The 22,467-nt window shown below is 37.7% G+C and overlaps 2 protein-coding genes and 1 long non-coding RNA gene across 12 annotated transcripts in view; 1 reads left to right on the top strand and 2 right to left on the bottom strand.

Moving 5' to 3' along the window:
* Positions 1-11,113, top strand: part of IL7 (interleukin 7) — a 36,877-nt gene extending 25,764 nt beyond the window's left edge. For 2 of the 4 annotated variants that reach the window (XM_039841921.1, XM_039841920.1), the window contains exons 3-6: positions 3,453-3,530; positions 4,587-4,718; positions 8,031-8,084; positions 10,098-11,113. In XM_039841921.1, the coding sequence (XP_039697855.1) occupies positions 3,453-3,530; positions 4,587-4,718; positions 8,031-8,084; positions 10,098-10,217 (384 nt within the window). In that variant the 3' untranslated portion in view covers positions 10,218-11,113. Of the gene's footprint in view, positions 1-3,452; positions 3,531-4,586; positions 4,719-8,030; positions 8,085-8,751; positions 8,928-10,097 lie in introns of all 4 variants that reach the window. The other 2 variants (XR_005648394.1, XM_039841922.1) reach the window with 2 other exon arrangements.
* The window catches only part of LOC120585529 (uncharacterized), a 73,598-nt gene extending 60,464 nt beyond the window's left edge, over positions 1-13,134 (bottom strand). For 2 of the 3 annotated variants that reach the window (XR_005648398.1, XR_005648395.1), the window contains exons 1-5: positions 12,567-13,134; positions 9,269-9,318; positions 8,686-8,836; positions 6,154-6,277; positions 4,237-6,083 (exon numbers count right to left, since the gene is read on the bottom strand). This is a non-coding gene — a long non-coding RNA (uncharacterized LOC120585529). The remainder of the gene's footprint in view (positions 1-4,236; positions 6,084-6,153; positions 6,278-8,685; positions 8,837-9,268; positions 9,319-12,566) is intronic. The other variant, XR_005648396.1, reaches the window with a different exon arrangement.
* A 1,330-nt stretch (positions 13,135-14,464) lies between these two features.
* The window catches only part of ZC2HC1A (zinc finger C2HC-type containing 1A), a 36,516-nt gene continuing 28,513 nt past the window's right edge, over positions 14,465-22,467 (bottom strand). For 3 of the 5 annotated variants that reach the window (XM_039841915.1, XM_039841918.1, XM_039841916.1), the window contains exons 8-10: positions 22,118-22,234; positions 18,980-19,087; positions 14,465-16,987 (exon numbers count right to left, since the gene is read on the bottom strand). In XM_039841915.1, the coding sequence (XP_039697849.1) occupies positions 16,822-16,987; positions 18,980-19,087; positions 22,118-22,234 (391 nt within the window). In that variant the 3' untranslated portion in view covers positions 14,465-16,821. The remainder of the gene's footprint in view (positions 16,988-18,979; positions 19,088-22,117; positions 22,235-22,467) is intronic. The other 2 variants (XM_039841917.1, XM_039841919.1) reach the window with 1 other exon arrangement.

The raw sequence follows: 22,467 nt of genomic DNA, 5'->3' as shown, positions 1-22,467 counted from the left end.
AAAATAAATGATTCTGAAGAAAAAATAATAAATGAAACTGAAGCAAAAATCTAGACTTGAAGAGAGATCTATTTTTGTATTTAACAAAATGAAGTCTGTCGATTGAGTCAACAACAACAACAGACAAACGCTGGGCCACACCAAGGAGAATTTTCAAGCAAGCTTCTTCCTGGAAGAAAGGAGGGTGGGGCAGGATTCCCAGTCAAGGGAAATAAAACTGGGCCTCCTCCAATCTTTCACCAATTTTTAATTTGCAAGCTTTGTTTTCAAAGAGATAGGTAGGGGTGTGTGAGTGTATGTGCGTGTAATATATAATGCACTTAAGCTAAATAATATGACATATAGTATGAATATGGGTAGAGCTACTGTAATTAATGTAATATAAATTACACATATATTATATAATACAGTATATTATATGTTATATATTACACACACACATACATCCCATCCATATATGTGGCTATGGATAGTGCTACTATAATCAGGGGAAATATATATATATATATATATATATATATATATATATATATATAAGTTTTGATTTTGATTTAATGAAGTCAAATGATCAATTATTTCTTTCATGAATCATGCCTTTGGAATTTTATTTAAAAAGTCACTGCCATACCCAAGGTCATCTAGGTTTCCTTCTGTGTTCCCTTCTAGGAGCTTTATTGTTTTGCTTTAGATTCACGACTGTGATCCATCCTAAGTCATTTCTTTTCTTTTGGGAAGGGTATAAGATCTGTGTCTAGACTCACGTCTCCCATGTGGACGTCCGGTGGTTCCATCACCAGTGGAATGGACTCGTCGCTCCATTCTGTTGCCTTTGTTCCTGTGTCAGAGATCAGCAGGCCGCACTTATGCGGGTCTCTTTCTGGGCTTCTGCTCCGTTCCATTCGCCACTATCACAGTCTGCATCTCTGCAGTTCCGTAGTAAGTCTTGAGTTGAGTGGTGTCGGTCCTCTGACTTGACCTTGTCTTTTGATACTGAGTTGGTGATTCTGGATCTTTCGCCTTTCCATATAAATCGGTTTGTTCATATCCACAAAATAACTTGTGGGGATTTTTACTGAGATTGCAATAAATCTCTAGATCAACTGGGGAGAACTACCATCTTGGCAATATTGAGTTTTCCTACACATGAACATGGGATAGCTCTTCATTTCTTTAGGTTTCCTTACCAGAGTATTATAGTTTTCCTCATAAAGATCTTGTACATGTTTTGCTAGGTTTATACCTAAGTATTTCATTTTGGGAGGTGCTACTGTAAATGGTGTTTTTAATTTCAAATTCCACATGTTCATTGCTGGTATATAGGGAAATGATTAACTTTTGTCTATAACCTCTATACTGCAACTTTGCTGTAATCATTTATTTGTTCCAGGAAGTGTTTTCTTTTTCAATTCTTTTAGATTATTTACATAGTTAATCATGTCTCATAATAGAAAAGACAGTTTTATTGCATCCTTTCTAATTTGCGTACCTTCTAGTTCCAATATGGTATTGAAAAGCATTGGTGACAGGGTCGTCTTTGCCTTGTTCCTGATCTCAGGAAAGCTTTGAAGGATAATTTCTCAGGGTACAGAATCCTAGTTTGGTGGTTTTTCCATTCTCAACACTTTAAACGTTCCACTACACTTTCTTCTTGCTTGCATGTGTTTCCAGGAGCAGTTGGATATAATTGTTCGCTTTTTTATAAGATTTCCTCACCCACACACAAAGCTTTTCTCAGGAATTTTTCTTTATTTTGGATTTTCTAAAGTTTTAATATGTTGTGGCTTAGTATAGGATTTGGGGCATTTATCTTGCTTGGTGTTCTATGAGCTTCCTGGTTCTGTAGTTTGGTATGTGGCATGAATATGGAGAAAATTCTCAGTCATTACTGCTTCGAATATTGCTTCTGTTCTCTCTCTTCTCCTTCTGGTACTCCGCTATGCACGTGTTACACACACCATAGGTGTCCACCGTTCTCAGAAATTCCTTCCCCTCCACCCCCAGTATTATTTTCTTTTGGCTTTTCAGTTTCGGGAGATTGCATTGTCATACCCTCAAGTTCAGAGATTCTTTCTTCAGCTATGTCTAGTCTGATAAAGAGCCTATCATTCTGTTACAGTGTTTTTTATCTGTAACAATTCTTCATGATTTTTTTTTTTTCTTCTTAGCATTCCCACCTGTCTGCTTACATTATCCGTTTTTCTTTCATGGTGTGTACTTTTCTCATTAAAGCCCTTAGCATAGTAATCATAGTTTTGAAAAATCCCTGGTCTGAAAGTTCCAACATCTCTGTCATATCTGACTCTGGTTCTGATACTTGCTGTCTCTTCAAATTGTGCTTTTGTGCCTTTTAGTAGGCTTTGTCATTTTTTTGTTGAAATGTGGACAGGATGTCTTGGGTTTAAGGATCTGTGGTAAAGAGGCTTTTAGTAATGTAGTGGTGAGGGGTGGGGAGGAAGGAAGCATTTTACAGCCCTGTGATGAGATCTCGGTCTTTTGGTAAAAGTCTGTTCCCCCGGACTGTAAACTTTACCAGTGTTTCTCACACCTCCCAAGGGGAGACAACTAGCTAGTCAGGGCTGAGCTGGGCAGTTCCCTTTCACAAACGACAAGAGTAATGCACACTTTTTTAAGAGGCAGAAGATGATCCGAAGTCCATAACCAAATCCTGCCATTACTCCACTTTTTATCCTGTTTCTTTGGTGACTAAGATTGCTTGAAGTCCTTCTAGAAGCTCTGATAGCATGGAATTAAATGCTAGTTTGCTGGACAGAGCTTGTCCAACCCTGTGCATAAGAATCCTTAGGAAATTCTTCCTAATATGTCAACTGAATTCTCGACTCGGGTGATCCCCACCATCTACTACTACATTCCTCAGAAATGAAATATGAGAACGTACCCATCCGCCTTTGCACTCCTACATTACAATACACACACATTCAGTTCCATGGGTCCTTAGCAAAATTCTACCTCAATCACCCCAGACAACTTGGCTTGTTAAAAATGTTGTAGAATGACTTTCAGCTTTACTCTCATTATCGAGAGAGGTTTTCCCTTCATTCTAATGTAAATTCCCTTTGTTTCTGTTTGATAGTGGCAGGAAATTGGACCAAATAACCTCTTAAATGCATCTCAACTTCATGATTTCAAAATGTATAGTATCTTATCTGTATAAAATAGGTACTTTTGTTTCCCCCAGCGGGCCAGATTCTCTCAATTATTTCTGAGATTAAACTATGGAATCTGGGGGAAGCTCTAAATATGTGGGGGTTTTTGTATATACTTGTTTATTCTTCAACTATAGAAAAGTATTCTTCATGCCTAGTCAGCCCAGCCAGGCTAAGGTTATTTCCTTAAAATGTACATATAAATACTAAATATTAAACGCTGTCTTTTTATAATTACATATTAGTGAAGTCCCCAGTTTAATCATGTAATTTTATTATTTATTATAGGACAGGAGAGAAAATGAGAGCAATTGCCTGGATAATGAACCTAACTTTTTTAAAAAGCATTCATGTGATGATAATAAGGTAATGACCATTATTTGGAATTTATATATCATTTGAGCTTAGTTTCATAGAAGCCTATATTTTTCTTATCTGTTAGATATTATATTTGATTATATTAACATTATTTTTTAGTTCTAACTAGACAACGACCGCTGATATATTAAGCTATACTATGGTCTTCTTTTATACTTTTATTTTACGAATAGCCCTGTGCTTATTTGATAAGTATTATGATTTTATTTTAGCATTTCATTTTTTACTTAGAAAATATTAGAAGAACTGCTGAATTCAAAGACACACATATCTCTCACTTCTGACTTTTTTATGCTATAAAATGCTTGTTAGAGCGACCGCTTGCATACACACACAAACGAGTTATGGGCATAATTTAGTTGTGAGCATTTCAAATTTTTTTCTTTCAATATTTGCTAATCTTCACACCACTACCACTTCTAGTTGGTGTAATAATACAATTTACAAAACATCCAGCAAAATTCTGTGTCATTTCTTTCTAGAAAAACCTATGTGGCATTCGATATCTTTTTAAAAACTCATTAGAGCTGAATTAACCTCATGGCATCTAAGAGTATACCCATACATTTTTTTTAACTTCTTAAATATCTGAAAAACTTGTTTTAGGTGCAGACGACCCTTTCTTATTGCCAGCTAGTCACCCATAACTCAAAAGGTGCCAACGAAATAACAGTAAGAAAAAAATCACACATACCTTCTATTATTGTTGCTTCCCAGGAGACCTCTCCTTTGGTTATGTTGTCTAAAATTAAATAAACTTGTTACATGTTGACCCGTAAGTGATGAGATCACACATATATAACAAAGAAAGAGAATTTAAAAAGTCAGATAATCATTAAACCAAGTTCTAGGCACTTCAGGCTGTCACCTAGGAGCTAAACGGTTTTAGTCCAGTTACTTGTCAGTCACGTGATTAACTGGAACAGAAAGTTGGGGTGGGGGTGGGGTGTTCTTTAGCAACACAGTTCTCGCTTTAGGATCCTTAAGATTGCTTATCGTGTAATATTTTATTTAAACCATAGCCTTCTGATTTTTCTGTAATAGGAAGCTACGTTTTTAAAAAGTGCTGCTCGCAAGTTGAAGCAATTTCTTAAAATGAATATCCAGGAGGAATTCAAGCACCACTTAACAGTACTTTCACAGGGCACATTGAAACTGCTGAACTGCACCAGGAAGGTAAGCTGAAGACTGTTTACTTTGAACGAAAATATAAACTACTCCCGTGATAGGGTACTACCATTCCTTGACGGTCATGTCCATTGTCATAGAATTCTATGTGATGAGAATTTAAAGTTGAAATACATTTATTCAACTCTGGGAGAGGAAAATCTCATCTTGGAAAGGACCTAGTCATCTCTTGGCTAGGGCAAATTAATAGTTTATAAAAGGGGAAAGATAATAAATGAATGCCTACTTTATTGCCATAATAACTTTCAAAGAGAGAAGTGTGATAAGTTGATAAGTTGGGTAGGGAATGGTAAATCTTTATCTCTGAAACTCATTAGTAATTTATACATCCATATATGCTTACATTTATAAGAACTCATAGCCAATGAAACAGGTAATCAAATGTATTCAAAAAATATCTTTATATGTTAAAACTGGACATATCTATGTCTGACAATTTTCTGTTCTTTTGCTCTAATAATTTTGATAAGTATAGGGCTAATTTTCCCCTGCTTCTCTGCTAGTGTTTATTAAATAACAAAGCAGAGTTTGGAAGGCATTATCTTGAGACTAGACAATAGCTTCTTCATCTACAAACTGGAGGAAAAATATAGTATCTATGGCATAATTCATGGAAAGTGCTTAGTATCAAAAGGTTTCGATAAATGCTATATTGTTATTATTACTATTACACCCTGTCCATGAATTTTACCAACTGCCACACAAAGCCAAAAGGTTTCTTGTTTTTTTAAAGAAATTTTTAGTGATAGAAATTTTTACGACAGAGAAAGGGCAGTGTGTGTGTTCATTTTGCAATCCCAGTAGTTGCCCACCGAAGGCCAAGTGATCAGACTATGTCTGAGCCCCGCTGACCGCGCCAGCAAGGAAGGGGGCAGAAGTGCCCACCCCCCAATTGTCACGCCGTCTCCTCGAAGCCAGCCAGCCTCCGCTTGGTGTCCTGGATCTGCCAAGCGCATTCCCCGTTTGTCCCCTCGCTTACTGCTCTCTTTCTATAAATATGATCTGTCCTGTTCTCTGCATCCTACAAGGCCAAGCTCAAGATTCATGAAGATTTCAAAGTCTAGCCGAGTGGCTCTTAATCCTCATTTACAGTGGTTTTGAAATCCTGTCCGGCAGGAACGGCAGCTGGGTTTTATGTTGCTTATACCTGCAGTTGCTTAGTAGTGACCGTTGGAAACACAGTGTTGAGTGGAAGCCTCAAGTCAGGGCTCACGTGAAAAGTCTGCAGGACAGACTAGCGATGTCACCTCTTGGCCCAGGACGGGGAAAGGGTTATAGGCATGCTCTATATTTGCACTTTCTCCTCTCATGTGTTGGGCTTCCCATGGATCACCATGTTCCAAAATCGACTAACTGTAGAGAGCGAAAACACAGGTAATTTATTCTCGAAATTAAATAAAATTATGTTATAAAATTAACTAACTTGATGCGGTCCACCTTTTTCTTGAAATGACTGGGTAAGATGCTAAAGATAGTGAAGCACACTGAATTTTCTTCATGTGTCAAGCGTGTCACAGGCTTTTACCGTTGTTTATTTCATTTGGCTTCTGATGGGTAAAGCATGATAAAATTTATGGTCAGGATTTAACAATTTAACGATGGCTTAATTTTCATATTGATTAAAATTCTAGTTTTGTCCCTGCTTCAGTACGTTTCTCTACTAGTTTCTCATACTTCACAGACATTAACGCCGTGCTGGGCATTAACGCCGTGCAGACTTACAGATCTGGGGTATTCAGAAGACTGACTCTCTGGCTTCTTCATTTTCCCTGATACAGGCATACCTCAAAGATACTGCGGGTTGGGCTCCAGACCACCAAAATATAGAGTGCATGTCACAATAAGGCGAGACTCGTGACTATTTTGGTTTCCTAGTGCAAATAAGTTATGTTTACACTATACTGTAGTCCATTGAGTATGCAATAGCATGTCCAGAAAAAGCACTGTCTAAGCGGCTATAGCCTTCTGAAGTGAATTTCTTAAATAATAAGACTTGCGAGTTGAAGTTACTCTTTGACCCATGGGCTGCAGAATGGACACTGTGTTCGCAGGCATGAGAACAACTTTCATCCATCCCACTGTCCATCTCCGTCAAGGCTCCTGGGTGACCAGGTGCCTTGCCAAATCAGCAGCAATAATTTAAAAGGGATCTTTTTTTTCCTGAGCAGTGGGTCTCAACAGTGGGCTTAAAATACTCAGAAAACCACGGTGTTAACAGATGCGCCATTGCCTAGGTGTTGCTGTTCCATTTAGGGAGCATGGGCAGAGAAGATCTAGCATAATTCTTAAGGGCCCTAGGATTTTCTCAATGGTAACAGAGCACCGGCTTCAACTTAAAGTCACCCGTCGCATCAGCCCCTAGCAGGAGGTTGGCTTCTGGCTTCTCTCCTGTGGCCTCCTCGCCTCTCAGCCTTCACAGAGCGGGAGACAGCCAGGGCCTTGCTCCGGGTTAGGCTTTGGCTAAGGGAGTGTCGGGCTGGTCTGACCTACTGAGACCACTAAAACGCTTTCCACGTCAGCTACGAGGCCATTTTACTTTCTTGTCACTATGTGTTCACTGGAGTGGCACTTTCAATTCCCTTCGAGAACTTGTCCTTTGCTTTCACAATTTGCCTGTTTGGCGCAAGAGGCCTAGCTTTCGGCCTGTCTCGGCTTTCGACACGTCCCATCACCAAGCTTAGTCGTTTCCAGCTTTTGACTTAAAGTGAGATGCAACTCTGCCTCACTGAACACACAGAGGCAGCTGCAGGGCAGTTAACTGGGGAGACCGAGGAAGGGAAGAGGGCTGGGGATGCTGGTCTGGGGGGCAGTCGACATGCGCCATGCTTATCAATTACACGCACTGTCTTGTACGTGTGCAGTTGTGGCACCCCAAAACAACTACGATAGTAACATCAAAGATCATTGGTCACATATCACCATAAAGATAGAACAGTAATGGAAAATTTGAAATATTGAGAGAGTTACCAAAATGTGACACGGAGATACGACGTGAATAAACCCTGGAGAACTGTGGGCGCTGACAGATGTGCTCAATGCAGCGTCGCCACGAACCTTTATTTGTAAAAAACCCGCAGGATCTTTGAAGCGTTTTATAAAGCGAAGCACAATAAAACGAGGTATGCCTGTATTCCATTTCTAAATGGAATTAGTATTCTGCCATACTAACAATCAATAATCTAAAGTAGATTCTTAAACAGATCAGATGAGCTGAGAGTAATATGCAAATTAACAGTTATATTAATGAAAGGAGTGATAAAAATTAATAATCAATGTTGTAAATGTAACTTTGTTTTTAAGGAAAAAGAAAAAAAACAACCTTCCTTGGGTGAAGCCCAACCCACTAAGAATTTGGTGAGAATAACTGTATAATATTCTTTCTTTATCAGCTTTTTACTCAACTTAATTCCTTAATGTTTCTCTTGGAATTTTCTTTCTTATGGTTGGTTTTGAAAATACTCATTATAATGTTAATAAAAAGAGTAAGGCGGTATTCCTTAGAAATTAGATCCCTTTAAACTGCTTTTTCAAAAAAATCCACTGTTTTTAAATAAAAGAAGCTGGGGGATATATCAGAGCACTGATTTTTTTAAAAAAGCAACTGAATTGAAACATCGCTAGGTAATAGGCAAAAGACATAAATAAACTATATAGAAGAAAATAAACTAGAAAGGAAGCATATGGAGGAAAAAAGCCATCCTTGTTAGGTAGTAAAGAAATGCAAATTAAAAACGGGAATCCATATATATACCATATATACTATATATCATGTCTCGTGTATAACAGTACATGAATATTCTATATTTATGTTTACACATACTATTAGGTATCATTGTATACAATTATACAGCAACACAGAATATATTTATGAATGTAAAACAGACTATCTAAATTTGATTAAACGTTAAAACGATATAAATATTAATTAGGATGGGACATGTAAAAATGAACACACCTGGTCCACAGGAGTGCTGGGGTCTTCTTTCACGTTTCCATTACTGTCACAATGTCATCTGACCAGGAGATACATGGGACCGTGGAAATTCCTTACTCCTCTTAGAGCAAGAAGCAGGGCGAGTGAGACTCAGGAAACCTAAGAATTCCGCCTGAAACGGAGAAGTTAAAATGAATACATGAGTCATATAAATACATTGAGAGCTTCTGGCTAAGAAAATTTGGAAAGTTTTAAAAAAGCAGGTAATTCTTTTGCTCCCAGAGGTGAAATTGTCTTTTTAATGAATGTTCGATCTTGGTCTCAGAGAAAAGTCATTAAATTTTCACATTTATATATTTAAAATCTGCTTAGTGACATGAACCTCAATGTGCACTTTTTTTAAATATGTCCTGGGACGCTCATGAAAAACAAAAAAGAGAAATTCTCCTTTATATTTACCTTTGAAATTTGTTGTCTGATCTTTTAAATGGATTACGTAAAAGCTATGTGTTAGTGTTACTGAATGTATAACTAACAGAGATCCAAATGTGTGACTAAACTAAAAATAGGACAGACGGGCTCACGACGCAGTCACTGCACTTACCTGACACGTGACCGTGGCAGCTCGTCCATTTTGCGGCTCCGTTTCCTCGTCTGTGAAAAGAGGCAAAGCCATCCATTTCATAAGGTTCAGCAGATAAAATGAAACAATGTATGGAAAGCACTGAGCACCATACCTGGCCAATAACTGCTTATCTGAACGAAGAATGACCCCACCCCATACTCGCCCCACTTCCCAGGGGCTCACAGGACTATAACTGAGTCTATGCAGAGCTGTACCCCCATATGTCTGTCCCATGTTCGGAATCTTTTCCACTCTGTAGGCTGTACAGGTATCACTTTTTAAGATTCTTGTCAGGAACTGAAAACTAGCTTCTAGGGCAGGTGTCCTCCACACTCTAGTGATGACCAGACTGTTGGGGTGGCCCTTGGGGCACAGTGAAGTCAGGTGGATCCTTATTAACCTTCTTTGCCAAAATACTCTGGATATTTTCAGTGTTAACTAGTCCTTCTACAAAAGATACATTTTTTTCCATGTTAAAAAACTTAATCGAGTAATCTAGAAATATCTTTCTCACAAAAGTTTAAACAGCGTTTTTATGTCCACTACTGCAGTGGTGAAAATGGCAGCCACCTGACATAGCTCTATAATGAATTTTAAATCTTAAACCACAACAACCTTCAAGTTCCTATACATCAATTATCAACTATCGTTAGAAGTCCTAGTTTGAAAATATCATGCAAAATTCTCTTTTCCATTACATCCAATTTTCAGTATAAACTCACAGGATGGTAATGAAAGGTTGATTATTTTAAAATGTGTACTTTTATAAAAATGTGAGCTTAAAACTTTTTTTTATATATTTCTGTAGGAAGAGAAAAAATCTTTAAAAGAACAGAAAAAACTGGATGAAATGTGTTTCCTAAAGATACTACTAGAAAAGATAAAAACCTGTTGGAATAAAATTCTGAGTGGCACTAAAGAGCATTGAAAGCTATGGAGGGACAGTATAAGAACATGCGAACTCTAGGTGTATCCTTCAAGAATCTTCGTGCTCACGCAATTTTTGGGAGTGGAATGCCTCCTAGAAGTTTCTGAATGTATCCCGGTAAAAACGGATGAGAGCAATTGAGAAATAAATACTGTGGTACTAGAAGATGGGCATGAACGGTGGAAACCGGACTATCAGCGGACTATTTCACGTGGATGTGGATATGTATCAGCTGGTGTCAGTTTTATAAGACAATGTAAGGTATTAGTTGCAATAACACCTTTTAAACCTGTTAAGGAATTCCGGAAGGAGACATAAAATCTGTGAAGTATATAAAGGTTCCGAGGATTAAAAATTAACATTGCTTTATTATCAAAATAATTTTATGACTCACTCTGCAAGAGTATACTGCATTGAGAGTGGAAATTGTCTTCTGTGCTGGAAATGTTTCACAGTTAACAGTGAGATGTGGGTAATACCCAGGCGAACAAGAATCATACGTCTTAAAGCTGCAGCATAAAGGAGTCCATAGAGAGGTATCAGGAGATGTAATTAACCATGAATGCATAGCGTGGTGCCTCCAATAAATGGCATAGCAGATATTTTAAAATGAAAATAAAGAATCATTTCACAAAAGTCACCTGTTCTAAGGATGCTAAACCGCAGTACTGATTTTCTTCTGTCATGTCTGTATAATAAAACTAGTCTAAATGAGTTTGCAATTTGGGAAGTATATTTTTAAGAGAATAATATATGTTGGCCTTTTAATGAATGGAATGTGTATATTTAATTCTGACACTATATCTGTATATAAAAATATTTTCATACAGTATTACAGACAAATTGCTTACTTTGGATAATGTTTCTCCTTTGATAATAAACGACCTATGTATTAACATTGTCAGATTCACTTCACACATCTCAACAGGGTTTTTTTCCAGATTTATTGGAACATAATCGACATACGTCACTGTATAGTTTAAGGCATACAACATGATGGTTTGATTTACATATATTATGAAATGATTACCACATTAGGTTCAGCTCACATCCACCTTCTCATATAATAAAAAGAAAAAGGCAAAAAAGTTTCTCCTTGCGATGAGAACTTGATGGATTTGCTCTGAACAACAACTTCCCTGTGTATCACACAGCAGAGTCAGCGGTAGCCATGTTGCACGTCACGTACCCAGGACTTACTTATCTTATGACTGAAGTTTATACCCTTAGAACACCTTCCCCCAACCCCCCACCCCTCCTACCCTCGTGTCTAGTGACTGGTCCGATTTTTTTTTTTTAGATTCCACATATGAGATCATACAGTATTTCTCTTTCTCCATCTTATTTCACTTAGCATAATGCCTTCAGGGTCCATCTGTGTTGTCACAAATGTATCCTCATTTTTCATGGCTGAGTAATATTCCGTTGTTTATGTCTACCACAACTTTATCCATTTATCCTTCAGTGGACACTTAGATTGCTTCCATGTCTTGGCCGATGTAAATAATGCTGCTATGAGCATGAAGGTGAAAACATCTTTTTGAATTAGTGCTTTTTATTTTTTCCTTTGAATATATTCCTAGAAGTGGTATTGCTGGATCGTAAGGGAGTTCTGTTTTTAATTTTTTAAGGATCCTCCGCAGTGTTTTCTACAGTGGCTGTCCCAGTTTACAATCCCGCCAACAGTACACGAGGGTTCCCTTCTCTCCACATCCTCACCAGCACTTGTTATGGCATCTTTTCGATGATGGCCATTAACAGGCATGAAGAAATACCTCACTGTCGTTTTAATTTGTATTTCCCTAATGACTAGTGATCCAACAGGATTTTTTAAGACACGATTTTTAATACTGTGCCACAATCCGATCCTTCACTGAACATAAAATCAAGAAGGTACACGAGACCCATGATAGTGCTACTACATGTGCTCGCATAGATATTTTTCCATATTTGTGATCAGTCCCTCAAGAAGTACATCTTATAAATAAAATCACTGGGTTATTAGGCGTGAATATTTTAAAGGCTTTAAAAATAAACATAGCCAACTTTTGAAAAAGGTATTATCCATTTCTATTTCTACCGTCAGCGGATAAGGTCATTCATCTTAACGCCCCGTAGCCGTTTTCAGTTTTATTATAATTTAAGATTGCTGATTTGATGAATGAAATCAGCATTTCCTTGAGCACACTCACCACCGCTCAGCACGACTGGCAACGCGCTAGTCCCAGTGCATCCCGAGAAAGTCAACAGAGGCACAGAAACTGAGGCTCTTGGGCAGAGAGAGAGGACAGAGAAGGTGCAGAGAGCACTGTAAGAGAAGATGGAGCAATGGGATTAACAGTAATTTACCCGATGCCGCTGTCGCTGGGTCATCGAGACAGTCGAAGCGGCCACATTTCACAGCTCCGACAGGCCACACCGCGCAGACTCCCTTGCCGTTCCCCCATGGACGGTAGTGCAGTCGTCATTCACCTCCTTCCAGACTCCCTCCTAAGCACCGAGACGGAGAAGACAAATAGGAAATAGAAAACGGTCAGCCGTAGAGCTCGTGATAAGAAAGAAGCGCCATTTTCGACACTTCTACGGCATTTTGTGGGTTCCTTTATAATAAAGTTCTATTAAAAGAAATCCTTCTTTCTGTCCTATGTTGTAATCATCTGTTTACATATCAGCTTCTCCAAATAAATTATATCCACTTTAGGGCAGAATCTGAATCACCTCTTATTTCTCTGGATTCTTAGCACTTCACGGAACGGAGGCCATATAAAGCATATTTTAAATGCTAAGTATAAAGCTTTAGCTTTGTGCATCTTACATTAGTTGATCTAACCACTTAACTTCTGTTTAAATAGATGTCACTCTCATATATTAAGCTAGTCTGGATGATCGAAAACAAAAATCCTTATCTTAAAGATTATCTGTTGTACGACTAAGGTGAAATACTAAAGCCATAGTACAGGAGTATTTGGTAATATGCATGAGTAATATGTGAGATATATAATTTTGCTAACAAATTATTGAGGTAAATATTCAATATTTCTATCAATTCTGAGCACACCGGTGCCCAAAATGAGCTAGACTAGGTTCCTAAGAAATCAGCATATGGGTTATTAAAATCACAGCAACAAAAAACTACCTCTTATAAATCTTTGAAATTACGTTTTCCAAAAAAAAAAAAAAAAAAAAAAAAATCATGCCTATATTTCCGAGAGGGCTTTAAAATAAGATGGTGAGAATATTATCCAAAAACACCCCCTAGTGGTAAGAAAGAAATTCACATATAAGCCAAGCTGGATGGTATATAATTGAGTATTCTGACAATAATATTTAACTGAAAAATTTTAAATGAGACTAAAAATGAGTGTGGCTATCATAAACTTTGTTCTAATGATCCTCTACTGCTCTATTAGCTAATATAGTCAGTTGGAAAAATCATCCTATTAGTACTCAAAATATACTTACTGTATAAAATACATGTACCTGCAGGGTAAATAGACACAAGACCTCTGCTGACTGTGTAGCTGTGTACTCAAAATACACTTATTGTATAAAATACATGTACCTGCAGGGTAAATAGACACAAGACCTCTGCTGACTGTGTAGCTGTGTACTCAAAATACACTTATTGTATAAAATACATGTACCTGCAGTGTAAATAGACTCAAGAGCTCTGCTGACTCTGTGTAGCTGTGAACTCAAAACACACTTATTGTATAAAATACATGTACGTGCAGTGCAGACAGACACGAGAGCTCTGCTGACTCTGTGTCTCGTGGTAGTATTCACCTTTAGCCTAAGGAACATGGAGCAAAAGTTAAACATGTCTAATCTTACCATATTCTCACGAGATAACTCCTGTTGAAAATTTTATACATGATGGTCTAAATCATTAATTGTTCAGCAAAAATACTTTTTGTCATTAAACTGTCTATTATCTAATTAGAAATATCCATGTTTCTTATAAACCTGGAATTCACTAATGTTTTCAATTGCTACATTTTATTGGCTATGAAGAGAATGTTTCTATGTCTTAAGAATCTAGTGAAAAAACATTTATAATACTTTGAGGTCAAAAACAAATAAAAAAGTAATCGTTTCTTGAACAGCTGATGGCACGAAAAGTCAAAAAGATCTCTCTTATTTAAAAAAATCTGTATTTTGACTTCAAATATTTTCTTTATATTTCTGTGTATTCCTATTTTTCTACTATGTCTGGCTAAAAGACATCAATGAAAACCAACTAGCACTTTTTTGTTTCATGTCTTTATTGAATAGGTTCAAAAAGGAAGACATTATTTGTAATAAAAAAAACAGAGTGAACAAGACAACAGCAGTCATAATAACCTTACTTTTTCCAAGCTTAACTTTCAGAATAATATATAAGCAGTTTTTAGATTTTAATTTATGCTTACAATCTTTTTAAAATTCTACCACACTGGCAAATACTCGTGAAAATAAATAAAAATAAATGATGCATAGATTTTGGAAAATATCTTAAAATTTGAACTATTGCACAACAAATCAATGTGAGAATATATGCAAGTAATATAAAAAATGCATTTAAATACATTGTCATAACATGTTTCATAATTCGTGAATATATTTTACCTACTTACTATTTATAATAATCTCTGTGTTCTCGAATTGGATGATTTTTTTATGAATTCATTTTCCATGTAGTACATTATAACATTTGCTTGCTACTATAAAATTCAGTGAGAATCAAACACGTGCCAATTTCTTTAAGCTCATTTATCCACCCTTTCCTCGGGCAGACAAAAAGTTACGTGATCTTAAAAAACACGTGAAAGAAAACAGTAAAACAAAAGTTCTTCATGTGATTTATAACAATTAGGACAGAACATAAATTATTGAAATGGAATACTAATTGTACATTATCCTCCTAAATTTATTATAGCTTATTCTAGTTGATAGACTCCTATTTTTTCTTTTGACCAATATGACTGAATAAAAACCACCAGAAAAAAAGATTAATAAAAAGCCAGGATAGAAACTGCAATGTAAATAAAAGAACAATTCCCATTACCATTAAGTTTCTATCCCCTGCCTAAATGAAAAAATAAAACAAATGAATAAAATTATAAAGTATAAGCATAAATGAATTTCAAAGAAAATATAAGCCACAAATTTCTACGTTGATCCTTGCAGTTGATCAGAATCACAAACGAGAAGCTAGAAATTGCCTATGACAGATCTGCTCGTACCTTTATAATGTGATCGAAGCTGTTAGGTATGATTCAACAGAAACCACTACTGAATCACTGAAATGGCTACACAAGCAACAAGATTTAATACTAAATATTAGGTTATACTGAGTGTGACAATGATTAAAAACTGTTTTAGCCAAAGCTAAAGAGAGAGTATAATTAAACTGTTGTGAATGTTTAAGTACATAATAAGTCAGGTATACATTAAAGCAAGGCATTTTCAGTGGCTTTTTATTGTGACGTAAATGGTGTTTCAACATTAAAAACTAAAAAGAAAATACGAGTAGGAGAAATCAGATATTCTCTTAATGTACTCTTAACTACATCTGACTATACTTCAAAGGACTAAAATTCGAATCCTTTTACCTCCGTGTCCTGCAGTAATGATTATTTATCAAAATTATTATTAGCTAAGGTGGTTTGTTTTAAAATCCAATAAAATACTTTATATTCTACATTCAGATACATAGAAATAAACATGGAAGGTTTTGAAGGAAATTTTCATATCTTATATTAAATAATTATATTTTCAAGCTTTGCAAAAAATGAACTAGTAAATTAAAATTATTCTACACATGAGGTTATAGAAAAGAAGGAAAAAACTGAAATTCGAAGATGCAGTTGGAAGTAAAAAGAATATCCTTTCAAATAATACAGAGGTAAAAAAAATCATTCAATTATAACTAGAATGGGATACATTTGTATTATCAGCCTGCGCCTCTGAAAAGGAAATTGCATAATTACATCTTCAGATAATGAGTAAAGATATTTAAATTATATAATTAATCATACACTAAGTAAAGGGTAACACAGACCTTAGGGTTTTTTTTTTTTTTTAATATTTAAAAAATTAGTTGTTGAAGAGCTAGACATGAAAATGACCTCACATAACTAATTGTAACTAAAAATATTCTCTTCCATTCCAAAATTCTGAGCATCCCATGTACTAAGATACACACTGTCTGAAAACAGGCACAAATAACAAAAATGTTTATTCTGATTTTTTGCTCAAAGTAACATTGACCCTAAAGCATGAAGGGCTGAGCACTGGGGTTTGAGAGTTTGGAGATGTTTACTTAATGTGCTTTAACAACAACGGCACAGAAGAAACACCTACGTGAACGATGTCCTTGCGATCATCTTCTGACAGGTGAGTGACGCGCCCCGCAGCGGCACTGTGTGGGTGTCGGTGTTTACTATATACAGTCTATGTACATATACACACACGCACGTTACATGGCCAAAGGATTATGCTCCAAAAACGGCTGAAAAAAGTGTTTTGAACAATTTTAGCACAAAATAGCTAGCGGCGGCGCGGGAGCTAGAAGCAGCAAAGGCCACCGCGCCGTGGACTTAGCTGTCCCTCCCGGGTTCCGTCACAGGACCATTCTCCGGACGCCGCACTCACAGCAGAACTTGGCCCAGTCCACGGGGAACTTGGTCCCGCACTCGTGGCAGAACTTTGGTAAGTGTCCCGAAGAGCTCCCTTCAAGGCCTTTCACGTTTCCGCCATTGAGTGCCGACACGAAGTCGCCATCTGGCCTGCAGAGGTAAGAGAGGGGAAGAGCGAAGGTCACATCAGTTGTTTTCGGCCCAGAACTGGGGAAAACGGCATCATAGCAAGTAGAAAAGCTTGCTCGATCTCGCTCTGAATATTCTTCTAGTTCAGATAAAGAAAAAGAATCTCTTTTAGTAAATACTGAAATTCCGAACGTCTTATTTGGCATTCTATTTATCCCTAGGCAATGTCTTTAAATCGATCCTCCGGTTCCCGTCTGTGTCTGATCTACAGTGTCGATGACTTCGGAGTGGGGGGCGCTTGCGTTGGTTTTCTGCTGCCTCACTCAGGATTCTCCGTGCAGTTTGGAACCTCCACGTCTGCCTCGGAGGTCAGAATCGCGAGCTCGTGTCTGCTCATCAGCGGTGAGAACGAGGGAGGCGGGTTAAGAGCGGTTCACGCCGGACAGCGTGGCTCCCAGGGAACCACTGCGCTGAGGCGGCCGCAGTGATTTTTCCGGCGAAGAATTTCTTAGAATACGCAGATATGGCACCTTTGACCCTTCCACCCATGCGAAGGCAGGCTCATGGCTGTGCATGACCTGGCACGCTCACACTCTCAGCCACAGCTGAGACACGACTTCCCACGGGGTCGCCACTTCCTAGCTGACGGGATGGTTTTTTTCCTAATCCATCTCTTCACTGAGACCCATTTGTTGACAAAACTCTTTTGACCTTGAAACAACTTCCTGGCTGTTTAAGGACAATCTTATAAAAAGGTGGAACGCCAGCTGTTTTTCCAGGTGACAGTGTGCACACAGAATCCACTGGACCTGACCATGGCCCCCAGGACAGCCTGGACGCTATGGGCATGGGACTGTTATAAGAGATCCTGGCTCCCTCGGAGACACAGAATTTCTAATCAAACTGTCCCTACACCCACCTACGAGAGCTTGTTCTCTGCCACCCAATGTGTCACCTGGTCATCCAGAGAGGACGAGTGCCAGGGCTGCCGCGAGCCCCCACGAAAGAGAAACAGCCGAGGCTGCCCAGCTGTCACTCTGTATTTCCTGTAAATAACTCCAAGGCCAAATGTAACGATGTCACCTGAGTAGTGCAGAATGGCCCCTCGGCGGGCTTTACAAGAGCCTCGGCTTAGGGCAGGAGTCGTGGGGGAGGGGAGGGACGGCTGGGTTTCTAACGCTCCACTCTGCATCAGTCCAAGAAGTCAACTCCTCTCCTATAAGACATGGGCACCCAAGCCTCCCAGCGGTGGCGATGAGTCACAGCCGGGACGTACTTCCGTCCTTGGCAGCTCCCCTCACTTTTCTGAGAGCCAAGTACCTTTACGTACCTCGCCTTAAAACTGTCTGGAACACTCTGTGGACTAACTTCACTCTTTTTTCGCTATTATCTTTTAATTCTCATTTTTCCTCTTCTATTTTTTCATTAAAAAAAAAAAATACTGTATCTCACTGCACATCATGAATTTACATACCTTGCCTTAAAACTTCCCAGAATAAGTCGGGATAGATATAAAAAATAAATATCTGTAACTGGGACGATTTCATTATATGCTTAAAAACAGAGTGAATGTCAAAGTTAGACGAATATTGTGACAGATTAGACAGGGAAGCACATGGATAATCACAACCTCAGCGGAGGAATTTAAAGGAGTTTAAACGTATTAAAATGCTGCTGAAAATTATAAGAACAGTGGATTAGGGTTGACAGTTCAACTTGTCGAGGTAAAAATAACCATGTTGCAGTTAAAAGCGAAGACACAAAAGACACAAATGCTAGAACTAAACAAACTATCCTGCAGAATTTATAACAATAACTACAACTACAAGGTATAGAAAAAATATTATTCATGTACCAACTATTTCTTTAGCATACAACTTAAAACCAGATTAAATCAGATGGCAAAAGAAAAATCAGATTTTGTATAGAAGCCTGGTATATAGTCATGTATAGAGTTCTTGGAAAACTACATACATTCGTTATTGCTTATTAAAATATCAGAACGAAACGTACTTGGCCATGTAGCTCTCAGCGTGTGTTTTTCTCTTGCTTGTAAGAACAGCTGAGACGGGATTTCGTGCCAAACTAGGTGGTGTGGAGTTTCGAGGTCTGATGTTAGCTCTAGAAGAGAGAAGGGGTGATAATGAAAAAGTACTGAATGTTAATCATTTATTTCCCAACTGCTTATTTGCATGATTAGAAAGAGAATTAGAAGCTGTAGATAGGTAAAGTCAAAAGATTAAAATCCAAATAATTTTGAATCTGAAAACAACAGCAGTTAATACTAAAGTAAACCAAAGCATTTGCATTTACTAACATTATCCCGATGGTATAAAAAAATCAACTAAAATAAGTATGTATGCTTTACACGAAATCTGTAAGTTAATCATTCCGAAAACCTTCAAGTTTTTTAGTTTATTAAACCTCTATGACTTAAATAATCTGTTATAAACATATGAGATGTAGTAAAAAAAAATTAGCTAGCCACTTTAGAGGATAATATTCAATTTATGAGAGTCTGTTCTAAGAAACAGCAAGTAGAATAAAGATTTAATTTCCCCAACTACACAGCTGGGGCTCTCTGCTGTCAGTAGTGGAAGGGTATGGCTGGCTCATCAGTAAATTCTCTTTTGGAAACTTCTGGAATCAAAGACAACTTAGAAGGGTGTGTGAAGGCATAACGGTGAAAGCGGAGGCTTTGGGATTCTCATGAATCTGTATTAAATCCCAACTGCTACGGATCGACTTTGTGATGGCGGTCGACCTCTCCGAGCCCAGGTTCTCTCATGTATGAAATGTCATTTATCTTACCGGAAGTTACGAGATATGAACCGCAATTTCTCTGAGCATTGAGCAGAGCTGCTGACGATAATGCTATCACTACTACACAGGGCTACTGATAACACTGTACTGCCGCCTGTTAACGTTCCGTCATGGCGCTCTCTGCATTTGGTACGGCCCTGCCTCTAACTGCCTCCGCATAGACTCCTTTGACCCTCCTATTAGCCCGGTGCAGTAGGCAGAACGACTACACCGTACGAATGAGGCAAGTGAGGCAAAGAGCGGTTATGATATCGAAGGTGACACGGCCAGCACGCTGCTGGACCAGGGGTCGGATGCTCAGTGAAGTGGTGGTTCCCTCCTTTACAGATTTACTCAGTTCTTCTCATTTCGGAGATAAGCAAGGTTGTGTCACATGAATGAGCAGAATGCTTCGGAAAATTCCTTTAGATCGAAGTTCTTAAACTTTGGTTGAGATTCTTTCTTCTCTACTTGTACAGAAAAGTTTGGAGTTTTTCAATATTTTAAACAGCTACCCTGAAAGTACGTGTAGGTAATATAACACCTACTATTTTTAAATGCCCACTACCTGCCAAAAACAGTGTCTAATGCTATGTATACTGCGCTTTGTTTAATCTTCACAAAAATCTCAGAAGATATTCCCATTTTAAAGTTGAAGAAACGCATATTCAGAGAGGTTAAGTAATTTGCAAAGCTATTACATGGCCAGAGCACTTCAACTTGAATTTAGAAAACCTGTACTACGAATCTTATATTTAGTATGCAATGCTGTCACTCAAAGAGAGACTGCATCAAATAATTCCTTTCAATTATTTCTAAACTTCGACAAAGAGCACCTCGGTGTAGGCAGGAATGGGTGACTCCGGCCTCAAACGGTCACTGCGAGTCCACCCGTGAGGGACACTTCACTCTGCTTTTATGGAGCCCCCTTCAGGGACAGCGCAGAACTGCTATGGTGCCTTCCTAGAGATTCAAGCTCTAAAAAAAAAAATCATTGCCAAAGAATGGCAGCTCCTCCAGTGACATTCCTAAAAAGACTAGGAAGGATGCATTTTTTCATTTTTTGGCTCTAGAACAGAATCTTGTTAGAAATCCTATCGCATTCATATAATATGTACATGAGATATACAGATAAAACAAACATACCCATGCACCTACATGCACAATCTCACCCTATCAATAATTAAAAGTCATTCTAATAATTAGAAAATTAAAAAATAATATTATAAAGAATAGCTGCCATTATTAAATGGCAACCGTGCACTTCCAGTAACATCCTCTAAGAGGCAGAATCTGAATGTCAAGAACCATTCTCAGAGGCTCGGAAACGGCCCTTATTGGTACCTGCAGGATGCTGCCCCAGCCTCTGGCCAGTCTGAGAAGTGCAACCTGCCTGCTATGGTGCCAGCAGCTACAGAAGGTTGATTTTGAAACTGCACTTCATCTAGCTCACGGCTGGTCAGTGTTTCTTTGAGACCTGCTTCGGCACATATGGACCGCAGCAGTTCTACAGAGAAAACCAGCTTGGGGCTCAGATTCTTCCTTCTAGGATTTCTTATTTGCTACTTGACAATAACGCATGCTGCTGGTCATATCTTCGAGACTTCTCCCATTTTAGTGTGTATCTAGCTAAATTTATTATTAGTTTTCATACCTGGTAAAAGAATGTTGTAGTAGGCCTCGGTTTAAAAGTTAACTAAGTGATCCGTTTAATAACATGTTTTCAACTTTAATAAGTAATTTAACTTATTAAGCCCTAAATTTCGTCACTTTATAATGAGGTTAGATTTGTATTGGAGCTCAAATTAGTAAAGCTTCAAGACTCACGTGGAAGCGTTCCGGAATGACTGCCACGTGCTTTCTCTGTTCTATGTGGAATTGTATCACTATCTAACGAAAGACTGAGGATTCCTGTATGAAATGTCTTCTAAGATTTTTTTTTCCTGCCTGTTTAAAATAATTCATCGTCTACTTAACTAAAAGATAATCTAGCAATATTGGTATAATATAGCATAATATTCCCTCTACTCTTTTAAAAAATATTACTTCTAAAAAAAACTTCACAAAAATAATACTTATTAAAGGTGACTGATATTTCCACCTTCTAAAAATTAAAATTTAATGGAATAGAATGTATGCTCTAAAATAGCTTTAGGACGATAGAAACATTCACCAAAAATCAAAGTGTTTTAAGTCCCAGAAGATTATTTAACACTTCCTAGCTTAAAAATGATTAAAATAAGATTTTTTTTTAAGTATAGGAATATACAAGTTTATAGTGCTCTATTACATAAAGCTTTTAAGGAAATATCTGAAAAAGATGAACCAAACTGAGTTGTAAATACTTACTTGTAAATGGGTAATAACTCATGTCTTTTGATGGCACTGTCTGATTTTGTATCACTGTCATACAACCTTTGCATATGTCTTCCAGTTCGAAGTGGAGGGCCTAAATTGTCCATCTTACTATTAAAATATATAAAGGGGCACCCATAAGGAGATTGCTACCATTTGTTTCTTTATATATATATATATATATAAAATGTTTTTAAAGACATTATTCTGGTTCATCAGAAAAGTACCCAAGCTCTTAATTATCTGACTGTCAGGGTTAGGAGCAATGCCTAAAAGAACCCTCAGATAGTTCATGCGATGTCCACTATTAGATATGAACATTCTCACTATGCAGGCCGCCTTAT

Source organism: Pteropus medius, unplaced genomic scaffold (assembly GCF_902729225.1).
Source record: "Pteropus medius unplaced genomic scaffold, Ma_sr-lr_union100, whole genome shotgun sequence".
NCBI classification, from domain to species: Eukaryota; Metazoa; Chordata; class Mammalia; order Chiroptera; family Pteropodidae; genus Pteropus; species Pteropus medius.
This window is presented reverse-complemented; position numbering and strand designations above follow the sequence as displayed.